The 27,058-nt window shown below is 31.5% G+C and overlaps 2 protein-coding genes and 1 long non-coding RNA gene across 5 annotated transcripts in view; 1 reads left to right on the top strand and 2 right to left on the bottom strand.

Annotated features, from left to right (window-relative positions):
* Positions 1–15,880, bottom strand: part of LOC109546541 (multiple inositol polyphosphate phosphatase 1) — a 21,217-nt gene extending 5,337 nt beyond the window's left edge. The window contains exon 1 of one of the 2 annotated variants that reach the window (XM_019917533.2): positions 15,699–15,880. The gene's annotated coding sequence lies outside the window, so the exon portion shown is untranslated. Of the gene's footprint in view, positions 1–228; positions 409–15,698 lie in introns of those variants that run through there. The other variant, XM_048664070.1, reaches the window with a different exon arrangement.
* On the top strand, positions 2,446–9,003 carry LOC109546542. The gene is made up of 5 exons (XR_002172787.2): positions 2,446–2,815; positions 4,952–5,080; positions 5,406–8,065; positions 8,430–8,566; positions 8,618–9,003. It is a non-coding gene; the product is annotated as an uncharacterized LOC109546542 (long non-coding RNA).
* A 1,836-nt stretch (positions 15,881–17,716) lies between the features above and the next one.
* The window catches only part of LOC109546527 ((E3-independent) E2 ubiquitin-conjugating enzyme UBE2O), a 17,069-nt gene continuing 7,727 nt past the window's right edge, over positions 17,717–27,058 (bottom strand). For both annotated transcript variants that reach the window (XM_019917514.2, XM_019917513.2), the window contains exons 2-19: positions 25,444–25,575; positions 25,289–25,384; positions 23,847–23,993; positions 23,589–23,776; positions 23,361–23,537; positions 23,121–23,281; positions 22,553–22,893; positions 22,309–22,479; positions 22,133–22,255; positions 21,883–22,041; positions 21,647–21,742; positions 21,347–21,542; positions 20,908–21,071; positions 20,524–20,756; positions 20,194–20,444; positions 19,904–20,070; positions 19,673–19,843; positions 17,717–18,757 (exon numbers count right to left, since the gene is read on the bottom strand). In XM_019917514.2, the coding sequence (XP_019773073.2) occupies positions 18,593–18,757; positions 19,673–19,843; positions 19,904–20,070; positions 20,194–20,444; positions 20,524–20,756; positions 20,908–21,071; positions 21,347–21,542; positions 21,647–21,742; positions 21,883–22,041; positions 22,133–22,255; positions 22,309–22,479; positions 22,553–22,893; positions 23,121–23,281; positions 23,361–23,537; positions 23,589–23,776; positions 23,847–23,993; positions 25,289–25,384; positions 25,444–25,575 (3,138 nt within the window). In that variant the 3' untranslated portion in view covers positions 17,717–18,592. The remainder of the gene's footprint in view (positions 18,758–19,672; positions 19,844–19,903; positions 20,071–20,193; positions 20,445–20,523; positions 20,757–20,907; positions 21,072–21,346; positions 21,543–21,646; positions 21,743–21,882; positions 22,042–22,132; positions 22,256–22,308; positions 22,480–22,552; positions 22,894–23,120; positions 23,282–23,360; positions 23,538–23,588; positions 23,777–23,846; positions 23,994–25,288; positions 25,385–25,443; positions 25,576–27,058) is intronic.

The following is a 27,058-nucleotide window of genomic DNA, read 5'->3' as shown; positions in this document are numbered from 1 at the left end:
TGTAACAAATCCAAAAGGAAATCAAATGAATGACGTGATGTAAATAGATTCTGAAATTATTCCGAGAATATCATCGCATAGGTTTCTCCCATCGGAAAAATACAGAGGAAGGGAAATGCGCGTCCAATTTTAACCAGAAAAAAAATGAATAGAAAATAAGCAGTTTTTTATGGCCAAAATCAAAGAGAGAAAAAAAATTGATGAATAATTCAGAAAATTGATATTTACTCAGTAGTTTATTTCTTGACCATTAAGTTTGTAATCTGACTTGGTTTTGAGTCAACTGCCTGCAGTTAAAATGCGCGTTCTTCCACGTAGCTTATCTAATTTCGTGTTCGTAAAATCGTAAAAACGCGTTTTTCGTTTAGTTCAGATATTTGGAATCTGAGCTCCACTTTGTATAAAATGTCAAAAGAGAATGGAAAAGTTGCACGATCCTAGAGTCAGCGCCAGTGAAAATTTACGTGTTTATTGTATTTAAACATTTTTTCCTAAAAACCTGAAGGTATAATTGATAGAAAAATATTTTTAGATACTATTTGTTTTGCATTATAAATAATCGAATAAATTTCTTCTGATTAATTAACTTACCGTTAAGTTTTCAAATTGAGTTTGTGTTTTTACGAATTGACTAGTTATAGATTTAGGTGAATACATGTTTTTTTATTTGTTTTAATCATCCTTATTAGGTGTTAAGGAAATAATGTAAATTTTATTTTATAAAATTTAAAAATCGAAAGTACTAGCAAATATGACTTTGTTTCTTTTTACCGGAAAACATAGTATTTTTCTTCAACATAAATGAGAGACTATCGTAACCATTTTTTACGGGTTGGAAGTCAACTTTTTTTATGAAAAATTGATATCGTTTTTTCCAGGTAACTCATAAACGCCCCTATCGATTTTCACTAATTTTGAAATCAGCAATTAGTACATAAATTGACGTGTTTTGGCACAAACGTGATCTTTTCTTAATGTGTGGAAATATAAAAACAATACGCTTGATTCGTTAATAATTGGTCGTATTTTTATTACCCTCTGTACAGATCATGTTATTTTTTATCTGCTACTAGCTGATTTTCGATTGAATCTTTTTGACCGCTTGAAAATGTTCGCAAGACCTACAGTTACTGTACAAATAATTATGTACGATGCCTTGCAATTCGGATTTTCAATTATTCGGAACGCAAAAAAAACATGGCAAAGTATTAATTCTGAATAATTGAACTAATTTAATTATTTTAACAAATGTTCAAAATGTTGACCGTTTTCCCGAGCACAAATTATTCTTTGTCAAAAATTAAACTGTACTTTGGGCATGGTGTCGGGCTTGCTTTTAAAATAATCTGCAGCTTTGATATTTCTTTCTAGTAACTCGGCTTCTAGAGCGACGGGCAAAGCATACACTTTTTTGATTTAAGAGAGCCCCAAAGAAACAAAAGGGGCGTTAGATCGGATGATCTTGGTGGCCAATTTATGGGTGCATCAATGCCTCTTCCGATCCATGCATTATCCATTTATCTAACTTCACTCAATAGTTAAAAACAGGGAAAACTATCGGTTTATGAAATCTACGAAATAATTTGTTTAAGTTAAATCAAGTATTATTTCTAAGCAACAATACAATACATTTGGAAACTCCAAAACGGATTTGTTAAATTTTTTTCACAAGCATGATGATCTGCAACGTATTGTAAATAATTTTTGTGCAGAAACAGTATGTCGGACGAAAATGATACACGAGATAAAAAAGTTTCAAAATAAAATTAGCTAGTAGCAGAAAAAATTACATTATTCGTACAGACGGTCATTAAAATGCAAACATATATTAACGAATCAAGCACTATTTTAAATATTGCCACGCATTAAAAAAGGATCACGTTTACTCCAAAACCCTCAAAATTAGTGAAAATCGATCTAGGCGTTTAAAACTTATTTGGAAAAACGATATTCATTTGAGCTTTGGCGCCTTCTAGCTGCAAAATGAAGCATTGCACCATGACGCCCTGTATAATATATCGCTTTAAATTTAGATTTTGGAGATTTGTTCGGGGAATATTTACATTTTGGGTAGGACAATATTTAACCAAGTTTATTTGAATAATGTATTTAAATATTTCCGAAAATGTTTGGTAAAGCGCGATCGATCGACTTATTTTTGGATTTTAGATTAAAGTCCTTGTAATTTTTCAATTTGAAAGAATTTCAAATATTCTGCAACCGCTGATCCCAMTATAAGCTCGTGCAGGACGTTGATCAACTATGCGAAACACCCGTAGAACGTTTCAAAAGGAATTTGACATCATTCATCTAATCTCACTTAAATACAKCGTACTAGAACTAGCGTAAATGATTCAGCGAATTTATGAATGTGGATATTTTGATAGGAACCAAAATACATTTACTGATATCTATGGAAAAATTGATTGATTTATTATTTAGGGTCAGATACAATTTGAAATGTAAACATCTAGTAACATTGCGAAAATTCCCAACTTATTTCGTTCGAAATCATACTTTCAAGCTACAGCTTCTAGAGTGATGTAAACGAAGTCAAGTGTCCTAATCAGTACCACCTATACAGTTTCTTTTCCTGTCATGAAAAACCGGCTGCTTTTCCATACAAGTTCGTATACCTTAGTAAACATTGCGTCGTACTCCGACAAGGTACGGTATACAAGAGAGTACGCTAGTCGTTGATTCACCCGCATTAGTTAGTTATCAGTTTTCCCAAGTGCTAGTAGTTCGCATTAGTCGTACCGCTTTTGAAAGCTTCCTTGGATTTTCCTGATTGTTACCAGCCTTACAAAAAACGGTACGTTCTTTTCCAGATAATTTCATTGGTAGATGATAGTTTCTAATTATAGTGCGCTTGAAATAGTTTTTACTTTGCATTTGCCGAGTGTGGGAGTTTATTATGAACAAAATGTTTGTCAATGACGTGATGCTCGAAATATGGAAAAATTGTGCTGTAAACTAGTCTTGATAATGGTTTTATCTCAGCGACTCATTATTTGTCATATGGCGTTCATTATTATTCAATGGTCTTAGTTTTTTGTTCATTAATTTTTTCATTTTTAATATATTCCTATTTATTCCAGGTGAAACTTTACCTACACGTGCATTTTTTGAGTTTTTGTTTTATTTTTAGTTGCCAAAAATTGTAAATAGAACAAGTTTAAATGATTTGCCTAAAAGAATTAGAAAAAAGGAAATCATACATTGTAAATGATTGTCTACTTTTTATAATTCAATTAAAAATTGAAGAATTTCTACCTGTTTGCATTTAGGACAGTTTTAAAGGGCAACGTTGAGTTCTTGCCTCAAATTTGTGGATTCTATATACGCTACTGATAAACAAGAATTGCTTATCACATAATTCATAATTCTCTCTATTAATAACGATTACTCTTGGCAATTGTCCCCAATTTTTATCAAATTACAAAGAGATTACTTTTCATTTTTATTGTTTAAATTTCCAGGGATCGATGTAATATTTATAATTTGATTTATTGATGTCGATAAGTTGGTATTTAGGCTGATCGTGCCCACATATATGGCAAACTTAAGCCTAGATTCCTATACTTGGAAATTCAGTTTACATAGAACTAATTTGTAAAAATAGGGTAACTGTGTCTTGCAAAAATTAATACATCTTTCTTATTGTACCTTTAGACATATATGGATTTTATTGAAAATTAACAAAATCCCTACCTACTTGTGTTAGGTACTTATTTTCTTCTAAATTTGCTGCTTTAAACAAGATGCTGCTTTAAACAACAACATTTTTCTTACGTAGAAATCGGGACAAAATTAAAAAACATATGTTTATTGAGCACTCTCCGACCTTCCAAGTAATTGATATGCTCAATAAACCCGACCTTAGTCAATACTGCATGAAAACAACAATTATGTAATACACTGTCGATTGAGTTGCCAAGTTGCTAATTTTCCTTCTGATTCTCATTATGTTTATCAAAACTGATGTATTGTAAAATAAATGTTTTTCTAATTCTGTGCGGTTATAACATTTAAATCAAATTTGCGCATAAAATGTAAGAAAATTTCTAATTACTTACTTTAAGCTTGTGACATTCTTATCTGCTAATTTTGCGCGATTAAATATTGATAAAAAATGAGTTTTGCAAAATTCTTGCATAACAACAAGCAGAAAAGAAATTTTATTCCCATGGAATGCTATTCATGAAACTAGTCAAAACTAAGTATATGCAACGAAAAATTTAAGCTAAAAAAACGTAAAACTTAAATTAAACTGGTGAAATTCACTGTTATAGGTACTTACGATAATTAAGCTGTATTGAAAGTGAAAAAATGCAATTGAAAGCTTAAACAAGCACTATTCATTGCATACAATTTGTAAAAAATTGTTATTTCCTGTAGTAGATAAAACCATATTAAGACGAAAACAGATTCAAAGACATGCCATGTAATTGACTATTTGAGGTCAGAATCAATCTGAGTTTAGAAGAATTAAGGCAAATGCAGAGGCGTATCAGAAAATAACTTCATAAATCATCATAATAGTTAATTAAAGCTGCAAGAGAACCGACTGATCACACAGCAGATAAAAATTAGAACACATGAAGAATTCCTAATTAAATATTTTCCCGACCTCGAATAAATTTAATAAGAACAATTAAAAAATGAAACTTAATTTAAAGCAACGGCAACGGTGAGTACGTATGCAAATTGTCATCCGTGGTTTTATAAGTAGGTACTTTGAATTCCTATGCTATGTGTAAGGTTTGGCATATTTAAAAAAATGCATTTTTAAGCATATATATGCAGGTGGAAAGCTTATGATTAAGCTGAATGATGTCAGCCCGTGTAATCGACTTGATCATAACCAGAAATAGTGTTTATTTAATGTTGTTTGCAAAATACCGTCGTTTCCGCATTTGAATTTATTTAATAAAAACGTACTTTTCAGATGGGCAACGTAGTATACTCGATAATCTGGCTTTTAATCCTCTTCTTTATATCATTCTTCGTAGCAGGATTTTGCGCATTTTTCTACATAATAGTTCATCCTTTGTCAGTGTGCATACCGCCATTATCGGTAAGTACATTTTAATTATAGTTATTTTGTAACAGCTAATTTATATTTAATTTGACTCAGGAATTGTCCAATGAAATTAACATATGCTGTATTGGATTACGTTCGTAATCGATCTTTAACGAAATAATTAAATCATTGAAACTTGAATAATCAGAGTTAAAAATAATTGATATATGTAATCATACACAGTTTATGTGTAGCAGTTAAATGTAGCAAATGACGAGTAATTCTCCTTATTTTTAAATACAATTGCAGCAATTTAGAGATATTTGATGACATTTCTCCTACATATTCAAAGGTCAGTGGTAATTTTTGTTTTTTTTAGGGGCTATCGGATATTTTACTACAAGGAGTCCAGTTTCCTCATTACTGTGCCGACAAAATGATGACTGGAGGATCAATTCCATAAACTCCAAAACACTAACTACTTGAAAACCCTTGTTTAATAATACTTAGTGTTACCTAATTTATTTTTCAACTAATAATGAGCAGAACATTCGATCTAAAATCGGATCAACAATCACTCAACGAAGAAGTTGTACAAATTTCCTTAGGAATGGGATCATCATCCCTATAATTTAAGTCGTTTTTCTTCTTTACTAAAGAACTGATTATGTATCTTAACCACATATGTATTGGAAAATGTATTTGCCAAAAAACATGTGTTCATTTAGAATAATTTAATACAGTATACTTAAGTTATTGCAGATTTTGGTTCAAATTGAGCTACAACACAGTTAAGTTCATTCACCGTTATTTAAATGTAAAAGAAAATAGTAAATATGGACAAAATTCAAGAAATAAGAGAAAACAATAAATTACTCATTTCAATATTTAAGAAAGTTGTCAGATAGTTGCATTATTTAAATTATTGATTTTCCCATAACAGCGAGAATATTTTCTTAATTTTTGTTTCTAATTACACAAGTTTCTCTTTCATATCAGGATTCTTATAAGCGCATTTTATTTTTACTGGTACAATACTCTTAAAGTTGGTACTTCAATTATCTTATAAAAGAACAATTTAATTCTTTGATTTTATGAGTTAACTTATCACACTGTAAATAGATATGGCAAGATGAATGAAAAAACCGTAATCTCTAGCAAAACGACAAGCCCGTTTCCATCGAAAATGTTATTACGTAATTTTCGGTTTTTTGCTATTATAATCACCTATTGATGTACTTAATTAATTATGAGAAGTTACTAATAAAATATATTTTTATGAACTGTTGAATATTCAATGTTCCTGATGGAACTATTGTGGTAATGTTTCTTTACAACTGTAAATAAAATCGTTAGAACCCCTTGTTTCATTTAGGTGTGCATATAAATTATCATGCTTCCACTATAGCCCTAACCGCAAGAACTTTTATCGAATTTTATGAGAACGTTTTGCGAGTCTAGCAAATCGGCGAAACCCATTAAATTTGTATTTATAGTTTTCTGCATTAAACCACTATTCATTGCCCAGTACAATCGGAAAATTGGAAATTCTCTTGGATGTCGTCAAATGTTCCGTTTTGCTGTTTAAAAATAGATTTTGACACTGTTGTGGATGGTTTGCCTCGTTTTAAGATTTAAATGGGTGTTTCTCAATTTATCGTAAAGTAGGACATAAAATATATTCAGTTTTGTTGAACTGATTTACTTATTGCAATAAAACTATATTTATTGCAACGGAAAAACCCTATTGATACAATTTAAACTAGTGTTGAAAGTGCAAGCTTTATCATTAAGAAAACCCCTTTTTTCAGATGTTTTTTTTAAACTCAATTTTGTTCACTCCCTAATAAGAAAATCTTTTGGTCTCAAATAAGACGATTAAGCAGACTAAATTAACCAGACGATAAATCTAAGAAAAAACATTATTATTAGTAAACAGGGCTTTCATTTGAAAACGGACCATTTAAATATATTTTAAATTTGATGAGTAAACAAATATGATGACGTCTGCGATTGTTTGGAAATCAAAGCCTTCCACAATTAATGTATTAATATGAGAGAAAATATCTGCAAAAATGCTGCTTATTTCTTGAATTTCTACTATAGCTTCCACATAAAACTCTTATAGAACACAACGTTCGGATGTTATTGGGAGCATGTTTATTGACAATTAATGTTCGTAACTGGATTGTTATTTTTCCTTTATAGTAACTAAATCATCATTATTCACGTGTGTTTTAAAATCATTTAAATGAGCTATCGAACAATCGATTCTAGGAAAGAATAATAAATTTATTTATTATATTTTTCTTTGCCTTCAAAAATCATATCGAATTTTCAAAATTTTCATTCGTAATTCGAAAAGGACAGCACAATTTACATAGCAGCTTAAACATAAAAAATGTTTATGTTTGTAAAAAAACAGCAAGTCACGTTTTAAAAGAGAGTTTCGCATTTGTTTAAATAACTATATAAGATAAATTAATTTCCCCATTTCTTGGAAAAAGAAATCTAAACTCCCTTCTCGTCAAAATTACCCATGCAATGATATCTATTTATCAGTAACAAAAATGCCTGAAATTGCAACATTTCAATAGAACACAATGTCTTGTAATAAGTCTAAATATCTGCATATTTTCAATTAATTTAATTAACAAGTTCATAAATTTTAGGAATGCAAATGCTACAATTACACCTAAAAAAGGCAAATTAAATTTTTGGCAAAGTATAATAAAAATTAAATTAACTATTCGCGTTGAACCACCTCTGAAGCATGACACCACATTACTTGATTGAGGTTTTACATTATCTGAAACGTATAAACAAGTTTACTTTGTTTTAAAGATAAACAAAGCGTAACTGCACATTGCTGGGTTAGTCGATAACTTTTAATTTACATTGCCTAGCTTGGTATGTGATGAAAAATATCATAAAGAAGTACGTGTATAATTGTCGGATTGGTTTTAGTTAAGCTCGAACAAGCGTTTTTTCAATAAGTTTTGTGATGAAAATGTGATATAACTTATCAAGCATAACCAGGTATGTATGTGTTAATGTAAGTTTACTTTTTTCCTTAAGCCTAGAAGGCGTTCAATTCCTATTATTCAACAAAGTACATTTTGAAATTTCTGCAAAACTATAAGAGTGAACGTTTGTAATGCTGGATGTTATTGCGGCAGAAAACAGTAACGTTTATTTAAATCTGCGTTACTAACTTTAGTAACTAATAAAAATTTAGAAATCAATAGCTCTAGAAGCATAATTGAATATAACAAGTTCTAAAACCGTCTGATTTTTTGTGGTTTATTATACATATACTTAATTACAATATTTTCAAATGTGTTTTTCTAGCCGTTAGGCACATTTATAAGCATTGGAAACATGAATAACTTTTCTGTTTTAGTTACTAAAATGGCAAAAATAATAATTTTCCTTCTATGGCTGATGGTCCTCATACTCGTGGCTTTTGCTGTTGCTACCTTCTGTGCGGGATTCTACATTATTTTGCTACCATTAACGGTTTGCATTGAAGATCTTAAAGTATGTAATCAGAATTATTTTGTCTGAATAAGTACATTAAAGTATTTTCAGCCTTTAACTGAGAAGCTCCTACAAGGCTTACAATTTCCATTTTATTGTGCCAACAAGATGATATCTGGAGGAATTCAAGCGTCATATCTGCACATATAATTTTCAACGACATCAAGTTCTAATACATATGAAGTATATGTATATTAAATTTGCATATTATAGTTAACATATTTGATATGGAAAAAATTGTAAACCGTGTAGTTTTTATATGTTTTATTCAGGCGGTGTGTACAAGACCTAGATACTGTAGAATCAGATAACATTGTTCAGGTTTCTTAAGCCATTTATGCCATGGAATATTATCAGTGTTTGATTGCTGTAGCCCACAATCTAGTTATTTCTATATTATAGGTAAAATTTTTAAATTAAATTTAAAAAAATGTAAACTTTTAGTTTAATTTACATTACAAAAGAAAATTTACATAAAAATTTGAAAACCACTAGAAGGTACTAAAAATATTTGAAGGGATTTAAATATTGCAGAGTATTTTGCAAAATGCTTTAAGTGTAGTAATTTATTTATTAAGTCTATTCCCCTTGCTGCAAACGGTAATCCTGGTTTTATTCGATCTAATTTGTCTTTACCAAAATGCGCGCATCTTTGCTTGTTGCAATACTAAAAAACATTTCTAACTCCGAAAATTCAATTCAATTAAACATTAAAAAACTGTGAGAAAAACTTTTACAGCGTTAAGCAATTTTAAGACTTCACCGACTTCTTTGATATAATTAACCAATCGTTCCCGCTAAGCATGATTCGTTCCCGCTAAGCACAATAATAATTATTATGATTTTGATCTGAAAGATGAAAAATAAAATGAGTACTTCCAAAACTGTAAAAAGATTTGATTTTGAGTCAAAACAGAAATCAGAAAAACGGATTTCTATTGTTTATTCAAGTCTATACAGGGTGTCCCGGAATATGTGCGCATGCTCTCGGATTTGTACAGGGGACGTTAAAAACATATAACAAGTTTCTATGAAAAACATCCCAGAATGCCCCCCTACGGCGATACAGGCCTCTAAAGAGTAGCTATTTGAGAATCGATTTTTTGTAAATAATTTTTAGAATACTTGATGCATGAGCAATGATATGTACTGTTCATTGTATGAAAAAATAATTAATTAGTTATAATAAAAAAGTTATTTTTTTTTAAATCGGTTCTCACATGGCTTCTTTAGAGGCCTGTATCTTCGTAAGAGCGCCCACTGGAATTTTGTTTTGTAGAAACTTGTCATGGTTTTTTAACGTCCCCTGTACAAATCCGAGAGCATGCCCACATATTCCGAGACACCCTGTATAATACTCTTTATTAAATCTAAATATAAATTAATTTTCTTTGGTACGACCGTATAGTTATTTACTTTACTAAAATTAGATAACTAAATGAAATTTTTGAATTTTTTTCAATAAAATCTATATCTACTAATAACCCTCAGCATAAACTGTTGGTCAATTTAATGTTTTGCTCTGAAAAGAAACAATTTTGTATGCCCAATAAGTCGGACATTACTAATGGAATTAAGTAAGTAGGTAGTAAAACCGTAAGTAAATCCCACTGGCTTTTTTTCGGAAGAAATAATTTTGAGGAGAAATTCGGAAAATGTCTTGAATAATGATACAACTTTTTGAATTTTATGATTAAATGTGTAATTTGCTTTTAATTAATTGGTTTGGTAAGAAAACGTTAGGGAACCGAAAATCTTTCGGAATTAATAGAATTACGGTTTTTCCAAAGGAAAATAGATATAAAACAGGAATACTAAATTTAAATAATTTTAATTAATAAAATGCAAATCACTTACCTACCAACTGGAAAAAAAGTTCTATAAAAGTTGTAAAAGTTCATATCTGTAGATGAGTGTGACGCAACTAAACTTGCTAGCTTAAGGAGTATTTTTAAAATGTCTCCATGTCTCCTATGGATTAAAAATAAAAGAACATATTAAGTTTCTCCTGAGTTTTTTCTTTTCTTTCATCTTCAGACGTCTTTCAAACAAACAAAGAAACGCAAACAGGAAATGTTAAAAGCAATTCAATTCACTATGGTGTTATTTTAAACATTTATTGATTGCTCTAATGGGAACTTCTAACAGAAACCCATCGGCCTTAATCAAAAAGTCGATTTATTACTGTAAATTTCTCCCCATCGAACCTTCACAGGAAAGGTCATTTCATTTAATATTTACTAAGCAGAGCTGAACCGCAATCGCGTGTAAGTCTTCTCAAAATATCAAATTCCAATCTACCTTTACCCTTGACTTCCTGATCTATTCGTGTCAATCTCTTCATGCCGTTACGGTAAGGAAAAAGGTCAATTCTGTCCGTTAAAAAAATTATAAGGTTTAAGGAATATTAACTCAATTTTTCCAAAGCAAATTTCGAATGAACTGTCTAAACTGGGTGGAAAGGCAAATGTAATCACATTTTAGAGAATGATTTAGGACGCATTTTGATGTTCGACTTGTTTGTGTGTCTGTCTCCCCCAGTTTTTATTTGATTCTCATCTTGCAGTGGTTATGCAAAAAAATTATATTATTTGCGGTTTTCTCAAAAAAATTATTTAATTTATCAAAAGTTCTTCTTAACTATCACTGGATTTTTTGAATCTTCAGTTTTGGAATCATTTTTTAAAATAATTCCGTATTTCTGAGTATTTAGCGATTATTTTCCTCTCTGAGTAGGTATTCAACTGTGGAGCTTCTTTTGCGATGTTTTCTTACCATTGGTTTAACGGATTACTTTGGATTGCTGCACCTTTTCAGAATCTTGACCGATTGGTCCAAAAACGCTGGGTTTCGCAATTTTTCAGTACATTCTTCTACGCAGCATTATTCTTTATGAATTTACTTTTATGATTCATCTATCAAATTTATTACAGTAAATTAGATTATATTGAATTGTCTCTTTTAAAACCATTTTGCGTAAACAATTCAGTTTAATCCTTTACACTGTACTAAGGTAATCCATAGGATACAAGATTGCACTGATTGCATTCGAAACGTCACGCTTAGAAGTTCTTTAATCTCGCATCAACGAATCGTTTTTCTATCATACGTAATCGTTTATTCTAAACAACGGAATTCCTGATTGTTTCATAGATTTGACACAACATAATGTCGACAGCTTTAGTTTTTTTTGTGAAATTTTGCACGGTTAATTATTACCACATTTGGCAACTTTTTCATGTTTACTAAATACAATAAAACTTTTTGAGATCTATCCTTGAACGTTTTTATATTCACAATTGGAGGAAATTGTTATTAGGGACATAACTGCATGATAATTGTAGAAAAATAAGTATCAACAGGAAAATACAATTTGTACCTATGTTTTTTATTCACAAAAGATCTCGAGTCCATTTAAAAGGATTGGTTTAGCTGAATATTAAAACCCATAAAACCCACTCAAACAGGCGTAATGTCAATAACATATATTTTCCAAGGTAAAATTGCAACATTCTTACATAATAATGTGTTAAGCAAATCAGTATTTCCGATCATTTATTCCGTGATTTTTTCCCAAAAATATCACGAAGTTTTTATGTGAGTTGACTCCAATGTTATGGTTTCGAAGCTAAAAATTATTTGTCTGTTAGTTCGCATTTTTGGCTTGAAATTTTTTCTTTTCTCATACTGAAATGTATGATTACCAACTTCAAACTTGAGAAATTTTCCATAAAAACTATGAAATCTGCGTTTGGCCTTCAAAGAATTTCTGATATTGTGATTTGTTATTTGAAACTTACTCAACGGTGTTAGATATAAGAATTTCCTGCTTGAATTCTCTTCGAATTGGTTCACAAGCTTAAAAAGATTTTTAGATTTCAATGTTTACTCATTTCCACTAATAGAACATTTGTTTCAGCATCGATTGACGGTTCGTCGGTATGATCTAGATCGTTTTGAGCAAAAAAGTGGAATATATAAAAAATTGCTTGTCGAAATTGTGTAATTTTTCCAACTTCAGCACTAAATTGTAATTGCAAATAAAGTGTTCATTGCTTTATCATTATTGCAAAAATCAACATTTAATTATTTTTAATACTTATCGCCAAACTAAGAAAACAATTATAGGGCTTCAACGTGTTTTGTTCCTTTTCTAGTGTTTGCTACCCATCAACTGATTTTATCGATTTTAGTGTTATTTGCTGTTCAATTAATGCCTAGGTCGTTTCATAATCGCAATTTTGGTTCAAAGCTCGATTACTTTCCAGCAGCTGAGTATCAGATAACAATTTTTTATCAGATTGATATGGTACTTGTACAGATTATTTATTACTGTTCTTTACTGCATTTTTGCAGTTTAAGCTGTGGCTAATTCCACTTAATTAGCAGACACTTGATATTCAAGATGTTTTCAGTAATTAATCTAAAGAGAGTTAAATTTCAGTCAATAAAAATTATAATTAATAGACAAATTTAATTTTTGTTGAAAGCAGATGGGTATGCAGGACAATTTTCTGAAACAGAAACTGCTACTTAATTTTCGTCGCCATCTAAAGTTCATAATAAATTTGACAAAACCGAAATTACAAAAATATTGCTATAAAACTAACAAATGTAAATCGCAAATCAAATACTATTGATCTCTTAGATCTCAAAGAGTTAAATTCATTAAATTTGCTTCATTTTTTCAACAAAAATTAATTAAACTATGTGAATTACCACAAACATACATGAAGGTATAAAATAAACCTTAATTTTAAAGTTGTTATAAACCAAATATAAACCGGCTACTATCAATATTAAAAGACAGATTATTGACGACAAGAAACAAATGTTTTATATTTAAAATTTTCTCATATTTCTAAAATAGTTTAGGTTTTATAAGCTCCTTTAAACTTTCACTAAAATTTTTCTTATATACCTTTAAATCTACAACTTATTTTCTACAATTATTTACATATATAATATTTTGTACAATTAATGTCCATATTTTTATAAAATGTTAGTAATATACATCCTACGATATTACTTATCTTCTGATTTGTAATCAAATAATAAGTCAATCCTGATTCGACACCTATTAAAAAAAAATAAGAAAGTGGGTTGAATAACACGCAAAAATACATAGAATTCTCCAATTTGCAGATATTACTATGCTTTCTCAAGAGAAATTGTAAGAACAAGAACTTTCTTGAAGAATATTGAATTGTTCGAAAGAACTTGTCCACTTCTCGGATACAATATTAAAAAGAAAATAAGTTCATCTTTAGTAGGAAAACAAAAAAGTTATATTATGTAACCATTTTAAGATTCTAAAAGAAAGAAGTAAAAAAATGAAATAAATATGTAATAAGCTCGCTAATATCACAGAGAAGATACGAGGAAGTAAATGAGAAAAATGTAACAAAAAAGCAGAACAATGAACACACTGGCATATTCAGATGTAAAGCGCTGACTATTTTTATTTTCTTTTTACTTCTAATTTATATTTCTATAATTGTTTTTCAAAAAATATTGTTACTACATTCTTACACTCGAACTTGAAACAAAACAGTAAAATTAAAAAATTAAATTAAATTCAGCAAATTAAATATATTTGTTTTATTCAATCAAACAAGTTTAAGTAAAAAAGTGTATATGTATGTATAAATAAGGCCAAACGCTTTCGACAATTACATCATCATCAGGGCCATCGTCAAATTACGTCAATTGAAAAAGGCCTTATTTATACATACATACACACTTTTTTACATAAGCTTGTTTATGTTGATTGAATTTCATCCAGTGTGTACACACCAACTTCTTCTTGTTCATATTTGTTTTAAACCGACTGGTTCTTCAATTATCACCAAATTTTGTGCTCTGCAATCAAAGAATCAAAAACGATTTCAAGCTCAATTTCGACCAAATTGTGCAACTAAAGCCTTAAATCGAAGAGATAAAAGAGCGAAAAATCGAAATTCAAAAACCACAATATCTTGAAATCAACTAAAATCTTAAAATTAACTATTTGAGATCGATTAAAAGTTTATGAATATTCCGACATCATCAATTCGGATAAAAATTATATCAGTTTGATATTGGTTTTCTTAAATCAGTAGCCAAACAACTAATGAACCCTAAAAATAATGTAGATGAAAATGTCATTGAAATTGAATATGAAATTAGTTAAATTAGGTACATTCTTTCCAAGAATAGATCATCCGAGAATTGAAAAAATTAAAATTCAAGAGCCGCAATATCTTTACTATTTGAAATCGAATAAAACTTGATAAATTATGGAACAAACATTAATTTTTATTTGAAAAAATCTAGCTGTTTTATACTAATGTTCATTTCAAATCAGTAGGCAAACAACTATAGCCTATTAAACTTAGTCAAAGTAGAAAATTAGTTAGGGACATTCTTTCTAAGAATAAAGAAAATAATTTATGAAGGATTTTTTTCGCGGCACAAGTGGACAAATAAATTTTGCAATAAGGAAAAAATCCTGCCGAATGGAGTAAATTTTTCCTTATGCCAAAAATGGATTTGAAATTCGGACATCTCCTTTATTTTACCTCTATTGCACCGCTCTACCTTTTTGCTTGTATTGTAACAACTCGCACTATATTTTTTCATGACTAATTAACAATAATTGAATGTCTGTTTTAATAGGCGTACGATCATTTTAATACTTGATTGCATGAAATCATCTATATGCAGGCACGTTGAGCCAAAGGCGCTGATATATTATTTAAAAATAAATTATTTGCTGTTCGATAAAATCTTCTTAAACAAGTAGAATTTTCATTTTTTTTAAGCCGGAAAGTAATACCAACTGGTGCAATATCAGCAGTTCGCTTTTAAGCATTTGGTCATATAAAAGCAATTTTCCTTCGGTTCTCTTTTCTTGCAGTAAAGCAACAAAAAGTATTTAAGATAGATGCGAAGACAAAATTAATTCACAGAAAATTTGTAAATTGCATATATTTCGCATTAATTTATAAAAGCACAACACAGTCGTTCACATAATTCATGACTGTAGAACTGAAACAATTGAGTCGTCTTCAGACCTGTAAAGTAGTATACGGCAAGAACAGGAAATTTTCAATGCTGTTAATAAACGGAAAACATTGCCTAAGGGACTTACCTTGAATGTGCCCGATGGGTTAAGTGAAAACTGACCGGTAAAAAATTCAAATCACAATAATAACCGGTCGTAACAATCACGTTCACCTTACAAACGAACAGAACATCACCTGAAAACCGGGGCTAACAGTGCGCTGTCCACCGCGACAGTCATCAGCAAACAAGCCAACAAGCTCAACTTCTTGGGATGCGGATGTCGTGGTAGAGACTGAGAGTTTTCGTGCAACCGCGAAAAATGTATATAAGCAAATGCTTATCTGCAATGTAACGAATAATTAATACACTATTATCCTTTAGCTCCTGAAGCAAAATGGTTAAAGAGTAGAACTAGTAGCGCATAAATTAATGCATCCAACCAAAATTTTACTTCCAAAAACATTTTCAAAATATTGGTATAAATAGTTGATTACAAAAATGCAATAGTCCACAAGTTCAAATAAATTTAATAAAATAGTGTTTCTTCAAGAGAGTATAATTTTCAAAATCGCTCGGGACTTGATACTTTGCATGCTTTTAATTCATCACTTGGTTTTACCGTCCGGTAGAATACCTGCAACCCAAAACTCTCTTCATTTACCTTTCATGGGTATAAATGTTATTGAATGCATTCTTTTAATGAAGCATTGATGGGCAGGCTGAACGTTTTTTCTGGTACATTGCCTGTACTAAGCTGTATAGCTAAGCATTATTACTCTGTGGTACTACTCAACATTTTAATCTTCTTCTATCATTATCAATATACTTGCTGAAAGCCACGAAAAACCAAACTCGATTATGAAAGCAAGCGTAATTTGTTAACAACCGTGCAAATATGCAAATATTAATTTAAAAATTTAAATTTGCATCACGTAAGAAGCGGATAAGGCAATTCGTTTGATACATTTGGACGACATAACAGAAAGAAAGCAAGTAATCAATCAGTTATGAAAATTTCTGAGAAATAATTTGGAGTTTGTAGACAAAAAAGACATCATTACATAAACAAAACATATTTTTAAAATAATTAGTATGTTATGTAAACGATCAGAAACAGTGGCGGCTTTAATGAAATCAGATTCAGTTAAATGATTTATGACCAATCCATTGATGTGCCGATAATGTTCCTGGCCGCTCCTTTGCATTTTCCTAAAAGCTGCCTTATTTGCACACCCTAATATGCACGCGGAAAGGCAATTTTCGATAAAGAGAATTTTGTTTTATCCAGTCAATCGAACTGTTAAACAACAATGTAACAAATTGCTAAAAATGCGGAAACATTTATTACATAATACCGTAATTCCTATGTAATTCATTAATTGTTTCTGTTTTTCCAAGAGGAAATAAACAAACTATCGCAAGTTGAAGTGATGCGTGTAATCAAGATAAACGCATTATAAAATATTTGGAACAATTTTAAAAAAGGGCTTGCTTGTGTTTGATTTGCTAAGCAATTAAAAATGAAAATTTGCCTAAATCTCGGAATAAAACTCATTCCCAGATTTGGAGGTAAACGCAATAGTTCCACTGCAAATCGACCAATTAATCATCAAATGCAATTGATGATTTCTCTCTAATTAAGTGATCAGAAAAATGTAATTTCTGTGAATGGTACAATGGGCAAACCGACTATTATACGCGACTTTTGAAATTAGGATTACAAGCAAAAGGGGCTCCATTTAATGCAATTGAAATCGAATCGATTTTGAAATGTGAAAACATTAATTATCTGCGCCCTATTAAGTATCCTTGGTACTCGCCAATACGCCGTTAAGTAATCAAGAATTAAAGTTTGTTGACATACAAAATGGTACCCGCGAATCTTATGCAATTTTAAGTAGATTGCATACCAAACTGCAAAAATGTGCGCATCATTTAAAGAACATTTAAAACGAAGTAAGGAATAATTAAAACCTTATCGTGATTTGGTGGGCAAACTTTTAGATGTCCAATTAAACCACATACATGTATTTATTAATTAATATACCTTTATGGAGTGGTCCGTTCAGATGACTTAAGGTATAAAATAAAACAACAAATAAGAACAGTATAACAGTTTCATTGACAATAATTCAAGGCTACATAACAAGCGTTGTTAAATCTAATTATTTCGGAAGATCGATTTCGACAATTTGCGAAATATTTGTGCAAGATTTAACTTTATTTAAAATTGAAAAATTGGTAGTTATCATGAATCAAAAGTGCTATTGCACCAAATTTGAATAAATATTTTTTCAAAATAAACATTTCAAACTTCAGTTGGAATTGAAATAAAAAATTTATTGAAAAATGCATACGAAAATAATACCTTATAATAAATCTAGGAAGCCATATAATAATAAAAAAGCGAATAAATAAATAAATATCAAAATAATTATTATAGTACGTATTCTAACACAGCTCGTTTTAAAGAATCAACGGCAAAAACTTGATGTTGGTTTAGTTTTGCAATTTATTTTGAGTGGACGTTAACTTATGAGCGTGAACAATGCAGATAATTTATTTACCGTCTAATGTATACCAAAAACTATCTAAGTTCAAGTCCCAGTAGAGAGGATGCTTTTCGGGAAAGCATTTTTGTTTGCATAATAACATAAATTTCCTTTTCAGGTAATACAGCACGTATTGAATAAAAATATATCACTAACTTTCTTCCCTTGAAAACGCCTAAAAAATAACTAAGCCTAACAAGTACCAGTTTATTTAAAATAAACGAGTAATTAAATAAACTAGTTACAACTCACAAAAATAAGTGGGTATACAGCAAGTGCCAGGAATAGTTTAAAAAAGGTATATTGATCTCAAGAACAAAGCAAAATTTAAATTCGCTTTTTATTGCTTTTAACATGATTAGGTTTCGCATCCAACTTGTTTTTGGACAATACTGATACCCACCAAAACAATTTCAAATTAACATTGTTATAATTCGATCTTTTGTTCACTGCTGGAAACAGGATTAGCTTCGGACGATTTTGAACTCGTTTTACGTTCTAGGACATCCCTAAAATGCTTGATAGCCGATGATAGTGACAATATTAGGCCTTTGCTAACAGGCAATAGAGGAAAATCGGGCTTTAGAGGATCCTGAAATAATTCAGGCAAAACATAAGTGAATAATAAAGTTTCTTTTACTTCAGATATACTTAAAGATAGTATTGTTCTCATACTATTTCAAATTATTTTTCTTAATAATTGGCAAGCATTACTGGATATGTTCATATTAGGCCTGGGTAACACAGTTGATTTTCACGTGCGATACCGATACTGCTTGCCGTGTCGATACAGCGCGCCACACTTCATATTTCGGGATATACATTATATATAGGGTGATTCGAAATTGGCGGCATTCCTCTGGAGGCGTTTTCTGGGGGTGTTTTGGGAGTACAGGAAAAGTAGTAAACAAAATTAATTGTTATTAACAACGCAGATATTTCCAGTCCATGTTTGAGCGCCGTATGTGGTTACTGGCAATACGCATTGGTCGTAAAGTTTTGATCGCAGATACAGTTGGGAATTTTTTTTTGGTCAGTATCTACCATCTTAAATTAGATTAAAAGCTAAGTGTTGTTCAAGGTGTCGCGTCGTAAGAGGCAAGGTGTTAGGACACATTGACACACAGAGCGGCATCAACACAAAAGTGTCTAAAGACACAGTGTTACCCAGGCCTAGTTCATATAATGCTTTAATAGGAAATATGCTTATTTAATCCATAGCAAAAACCAATCAGTATTACATTTATCAAAATCAATACATGTAAATCTACTCGAAGAAGAAAATTAAAATGTTTTTGATGCAAATTTTGACGAATTTAATCATCAGCGATAACTTTTACGACTAGAAAACGTCTTAGAATAAAAATAATTCGAACGCTTCTATTTTTTGCTTATTGTTGATTTTAGAGAACAGCGATATAAATCATTGATTTAAACCATAAAATAATATGTATAAATGTACTTTGAAATTATTATCACTAAAGAAAAATTTTATAGAACAACCCACCTGATCTCTCCAGAAGCTCTCTAACCGTTGGCATAGTTTTTCCCCATTTTGTGCGAAATGACTCAGTACTTGTTCGTGAAACACGGCAGGTGGATTAAGCAACAGCTCAGTCATACTTTGAACCAACTTCAATATGACGAGTTCATTGTAGGTTCTGGAGTTTTCATATCCCTTTAATAAAAACCGTTATTTAATTACAGTGAAAAATAATTTTAATGATAATTAACTAACCTGTTGAGAGTCGGTTTGCTTCTCATAGCCAGCTTCATTATAATACGGTTCAGAAACTAAAATAAGGCCTTGAATGGACACAATGAGCTGTAAAAGGGTGCTGTCTGGACCCCAGACTTCTGTGCCTTTACCCATCCAGGTGCCCAAAAGTGAAACACATACTTTTCCTATTAATAAAGATTATTTCAGAGGTATTTCAAAATCAATATGTAAACAACATATTTCCACAATATTTCCAACAAACAGCTTTTTCAATTCGTTGGACGTAAAAAAAATCTTAATCATCTTACCTTCAACATACAAATTAGGATTTAGTCGCTCTGAACTGTAACTGATGTAATGAACCAAAGGAGGAGATCGGGGATAATCAGCACTTAGCTGAATATCAAACAAGAACAACCCATCTTCGTAAGGAGTTTTAGCTGGTCCCCGAATCATGACACTCAAGAGATCCAATCTGTTTCCATAAGAGCATACCCAGACATCGGCCGGTAGAGACTCTTTGAGCAAAGCGTATTCTTTTACGACAGATTTGAGAAATCTACAATAGACTACATATTTTCATCTATTCTTGGCTAAAAATATTTATAACTTTTCATTGTTCATGATTTTTTACGCACTTCTGTGTATCCCCTGGTTCAAACTTAGAAGTGAAATAGTGATGAGTTACAGGAGCTTCTTCTACGCTGATATACCATTTAGCCCCTTTATCGAGTTGAACGTCCATCAATTTGTCACTCGATGTTGAATTTTTAATTTTGAGGGAATTTGTTATAGATACAGATTCGTCTGGAGTGGCAGGAACGCTTGGTAAAGGCGTGGAAATCAGAGGTGTGGCAATACTTTCAGTTGCCTAAAGTGAAATTAAAGTTGTTTCATTAAAAATACAGCATGTTTACACATACTTCTGTATTAAACCAACCATCTCTAATTAAACTTCTAGTCCAGTTAAATTTTTGTGGAAAATGTCACCTGATAAATACATTTTAAGCCTTGAAAGTTACCTTTGTGATAATGCTTAGAGCTTGACTGCCCCCTATTCGGCTAATTATTTCAGCATAAGTTAAATCCATTCTTAGTTTTAAAGTTGACAAAAGCTCCACGCATAAATTTTCTTGCCAAGTGTCGGAATCATCTAGACTCTCGGGCGTCGACGGCGCTGTCGAATCTAACAAAAGTTTTGTTATTTTATTATCCACACAATTTAAAGCACTGTTTGCAAACAACTTGAATTAAAAAAATACTTTCAGTTAATGAAGTAAGGCTTTCTTGACCTACAATAAACAACCTGCTTGAGGTACAGATAGCATTTTTTACTTAGAAATGCATTAGTGAGATGACAACGAAGCATCGAAAAAGTTGATTAGAAGACATCATCAACCTAACTAACAAATCAACTGGTGGCTTTCCAATTCGACAAACCTGCATCAAAAATTTTCTAACCTTTGAGTTGTTTATTTGCTCCTTGTTTCTCTATTTCCGCATTTACTTTGTTTTCCAATTTAATCATTTTCTTTATATTTTCCGATTCTGCTGATTTGTTCTTCGTAACATTGACTCCATTTTCAATTGAAAATAATCGACCTCTAAGTTCGATGTTTTGTGCTTTAGCTTTTTCTTTGGCTTGCATCAACAAGGCCTATAAAAAATGATGAAACAGGTTGAAATCAAAGTAATTAAATAGCACGGAATCATTTCCTGATAAATGATGTAAACTTTTAACTTTAAACTTCTATGTATTACCTGAAAATGTGAGCTCTTCAAGCTAAAAAAAGACGTTCCTAATAATTTATCTAAATAACTTGAATTTTCATACACCGTAAGTAAATCTTTGAGAATCTGAAAACAAAATTGTCAGATATAAGCATATAACAACTGAATAAACAAGGGGTGGTACTTAAATTGAAGTTTAAAAAAGAAAAAGTGACTATTATAATTATGATTAATTATAAATCGTAGTAACAATGAGCCATACTTACAGCTAAACTATCTGAAATGGTGTGAGTTTTAAATACATCTTTTAGATAGACGATTCTAGATCGGACAAAATCTAATCTTGCTGCGATGTTTTGTAATACTGTTTCATCGCTCAGATCGCCGCCTGCATATGATTGTATACTTTCAGTTTCCCATGAAACCTACACAATATTTTTAGAGATTCAAATAAACATAAAAATGTGTATACTTGATAAAAGTGTACAACAGAAATAGACTAATTGAAATACATACTAAGTCAGCTGTTGATTCATCGGAATCCGAGTACGCGTAATCCGACCTATCTGGAAGAAGCTCGATGGATTCCGGCCAACAATTCTCTAACTTCCCCTGTTGCCATTCAACGATCACATACCCCTACAAACCCTCATTAATCAGTTGTACTCAGGTGCATACTTAAAGTTTTTTACATCTATGCAACTATCAATAACTTTTCCTATCTTTCCATCCACGGAAGGGTTGGCTTTCACTATACTGCCAGGCCTGTATATATATTTAAAATGTTTTTTTAAATCGTATACGCTCAACTCTTCACTATTAATAAATAGCGGCGGCTTTCCAGCTTGCGAAGTTTGAAACCACTAGAAAATGGAACAATTCGGTATCAGCTTACTACGGCAAAACCCGAGTATAAAACGGATTATTCAAACTTACTTTAACTGTGGCAGTTCTCTCCATATAATCTACTCGTTGAATAACACCATGTTTACCGTCGCCAAATGAATCTTTACCGGCTGAGGATTTCACAACCCACTCACCAGGGAAGAACTCATGATCATCTATGGATATATTGTAATACAGTTGGGTGGACGGAATATCTTTTTCTTCAGTGCCATCCTGCCATACGACCGTTATTTTTGATTCAACAGAAACCACTTCAACTGCCAATGTGTTTCCAGCAGTAAGTTCACAGGGTCTAGGTGGATAATGTTTCTTTCTTGGAACAGGTTTGGGCATTACTACGCTAGTCGCTTGACTTGAAGGGTTACTTCCACCTAAATTATCAATCTCTTAACCGCTTTACCAAGAAACCCAGTGTTGTAAATTTCACAAATTTGAAATTCCAATTTTTCAATGACATTTTTTTAAGCATCTTTTTCATTCCAATGCCAACAGGAACAAATTGACTACATCTTTATTCCGAGTAATAGGAAAAAAATCAATAGTGGCTGGTACATTAAATAAGCGCAGTTGTAATATATTTGATCAATAATATACGTACACTCAGTATTCTCCTCTTCAGATTCTTCACCTTCTTCCGTCCACCAATCGTCTTCGGCATCGTCAACGCCTGGAAACACTGGAGGTTTATCACAGTCAATTTTGGTAGGTGATGGAGAAAACAGCAGCGACGAGCTACGAATACGAGGCACTCGAATAGTGCTGAAGTAAAAATAACAATTACTATAAAAATCACCAAAAACCGCAAAAAGTAACTTTTCCAGGTGTAGTTTCTAATTACTTTTTCGAATTGCAATTGAGATTGTGGCGAACTCGAATCGCCTCCGGACGATGCATAATTGACAATTTCCGTACCCAGTCCTTTTTTCTCAGAAGAATATCATGGGAATTAAGCTTCAACAATCGCCTATCCATTAATTCCAGAGCGGTATCGCTTGGATGTTCCAAAACTTGCAGCCTAAAAAATGCGCTTTCAGGTACAGGAATACGAAACCAGTATTAAACCCACTTTTTGATATCCTCATTCATTATTTCTGAAATATGAGAATAACCACTAATATTACTGTGCAAAGCAACCTCTATCATGGCATCATTGACCTCCTGAATAGTGAATCTTTGTCTTTGTTGCATATTCCGTTTCATGGTCTTTGTTTTTTTAATCCAGGTGGGACGGACAAAATTGGCAGGAACACCGACCTATTGAAAATAGAAAAAAAAACATATTCTAACAGTGCGGATATGTACAAAACGCTGGTTTGAAACATACCACTTCCTGACCTGGATAGTAGACTTCCATTGAAAGCAATCCACCCCTCTTTGATAACCAATAATCATCAAAATCATTATTCATACTGGTGAGAAGTTCAACTACAGAACCATCAATTGATCGCATTGTGACCAATTGGTCAATGCTCTGGAAAATTTGTGAGGTCGTAGATGATTTACGAAATTGATTAAAAACGAGTTTTCTCAAATAAGCTGAATATAACGCTTAATAATCAAAAGACAACAAATTATTCAAAGCCAATGTAACCAACGATATTTTTGATCTTGTATTTTTTTCTTTATGTAATAATCTGTTTAATACTGATGTCAGTTGATTTATTTTCGTAGTTTTCGACCGAATTTTGTTATCCTTGGATGACGTTATGATCCCTCCTATGAGTAAATTATTTCAATCTTCTAAAGGTTAGGTTTGAATTAGTACTATTAACTGGACCTAAAGTATACTGAAAACAGATGCAGCGTTTAGTATGAATTTTTATCCCAATGAATATTAAAAAGTTTGAACTCTCCAAACACCGTGCTGATTCAGTATCGACAAAACTTATCAATCCCGAATAAATACAATAATAATAAACCGTATTTACGTACGTATAATAATACGATTTTATACGTAATAAAGTTAGGAAAACATTTAAAACAATAATAGTAATATGAAAAATAAGCAATTGCCATAAAATACGGTAAAATACTGCATGATTGCAGATAACCAAGGGCATTTTTTCCAAGTCATTTCACTTCTTTGTATTTTTATTAAGATCAAACTTGGCACTGCAACATGGTTGATATTTTAGAATTCTGATTGCATTTAGATGAAGACCAAAAGAGAAAAGTTTTGAACATTTATCTGCAATTTTTTCTGGCAGTCACTTCCGATCAGTGAACGGACGAAATAAACTAGATTATTTGTTTAATTTTTAATCAGGTAGTTTATGCCATCACGGCACATGGACAAGTATCAGAAATATATTAAAGTTACTTCGATGTATAAAGTATGAAGAAAATGGCAGTAAAAGGCATATACAATTTTCTTGGCAAAAATTGAATTAATTCCTGATAAAAATTTGCCGCCGTTTCGCAAGCACATTTTGTTCAACGGATTTTTCTTCCCGAAATAGGTTTTGTAAAAGCATTGTAAACAAATCAGAAGATATTCTTATTTAAATTGAAATTTGTGTCAACACTACTGCTAAAACTGACGAACACATTTTAATCCTAACACCCGTATAGTTTGTTGTGCAATACACCCTGTAATATTAATAAACATTTTTTAATGGCAATTTCGATAGCTTCTAGATCGGTAACTGAGCGTTTTCGGTATATTGATCAGAAACAGATCTAAGTGCTTATACTTAAACCTCATGCATGGAATGTTTCGCCTTATTAAACACCTTGTTTTTGTCGATTTATTTCAATTCAACTTACTTCAATGCGTCCAAATATATCTCCACAACTAACAGCATCATCAACATCAAATGGTCTAACGTTTTTAAGCCGATCACTGGAGACATGCTCAATCACCTACACAAAAATTAATTCAGTAAATAGTGCGGTTTCTCTATGCACCTATGAGTATGTACCTTATCTGTACCTACAATTTGTACCGCGGCAATTTGTTTGTTGCTTTTACAGTATCCCCTTTGTGTCTCTTTGCCTTTCTCTAATCTTCTTATAATATCTCCTGGTATAATACTGCGATTCATCAAGTAAACCTAAAATAATTTGTAGCTCATGCAGATAAACGCTTTAAACATACTTTTTGAATGGTTGAAAAACTATTGATATGCTGCAAAGCATCCCATAAAGTACATTACATAGTAGCATACGGTGCATCTGCCCACATTTCAAGAAGGGTTACAGTATATCTGTTGGTTCGATTTCAACATAGACATTATGCAGTTATTCTGAGGCTTTCGGGCCAGCACGGTCAGTCGATCACTCCACTCGATTTCTTTTTGTGGAAGTACATGGATCAAGAGTTATGTTTATAAGCTAAGCTTTGCAACTGAAGATCTCCGTATGTTATTGCAGCTTTTGAAAGTGTGACGCCAGAAACGCTGAGACCTGTTATAGAGTCGAGATTATTTTTGCATTTGTTTTTTAATAAATATTTAATGGTTTTTTCAAGTGAATTTCAATACATATCCTACATTGTGAGTACCAGCGTTGAAAATGCAGGTCCATGTTTACAATTTTTCGAAGATTTATCAAAAAGCCGATAAAAACATTAATAAATGTCATTATGTTATACATCGTTGAAATGAGAATAATCCGGGCTTTCAGAATTTGCTAACAAAACGACAGAGAGATATTTAAAATATGTAAGTGATGAGGGTTTCTTAAAAACGAAACATCGCGTCAAAAATTGATAAGGTGGTATTAACGCTGATTTAAAGTTGCCATGAGAAAGTGCAGTCGGTTTTTGCTAGCTTTCTATTAACTTAAAAATATGTAAAAATTCGAAAATTTCAGTTTTTTCCAAATACTTAAGAGAGAAACGAAAATTCGTATGAAAGATCTGAATGCGCCATCTTTTCATTGTCCAACTTTTCTTCCATTCAATGCCCACTTGCACCAAACATTTAAGAAAGACTTAAGGTTATGCTTAGCGTTAAGTTCGAGCCTAACTGCAAAAACGGATTGCACCAACCGATGACACGATCTTAAGTTCGTCTTTGAAAATCTTAAATTTAAGGACTCGTTCTCGAGTACTTAAGCATGACTTAGCCTTCTTCCAACCTCACTTTAATCGCTAGTTAGTCAAATATACAGCATACGTATATGAATTGTGTAATCATAATGTCCTATTTTCAAAAAATAAGTACCTACGTACATCATGAATTTTGAATTTCAACGTTTCCTTAACGCCCTTTCTGACTAATTGGGAAAATGAGAGATGGCGGAGTTTCATTTGGCTGTACCCAATCACCATCAAAAGCAGCAATTGATTGATTCACGCCATACAAGGTCTTATTAATTACAATAGATAATATTTTGTCTGCATTGCCCCTGGGAACCGAAGGCACGGCACAACTCCTCCGCCATCAGTTTTATAAAGTTTTCTATTCTGATTGAAAATGTGCTTCCGGATGTCTTCTTTTTGGTTATTGTAGAATTTCCTGATTATTGCGGTCATAGGCGGAATTGTTGTTTGAAAATTAATTATTAATTGTTTTAACAAATAGCATTAAATTG

The sequence above is a fragment of the Dendroctonus ponderosae genome, unplaced genomic scaffold, assembly GCF_020466585.1.
Source record: "Dendroctonus ponderosae isolate FM_Combo_2020 unplaced genomic scaffold, Dpon_F_20191213v2 Dpon_F_20191213_2, whole genome shotgun sequence".
NCBI lineage: Eukaryota > Metazoa > Arthropoda > Insecta > Coleoptera > Curculionidae > Dendroctonus > Dendroctonus ponderosae.
The sequence above is the reverse complement of the archived record's forward strand: the minus strand, read 5'-3'. Positions and strand labels throughout refer to the sequence as shown.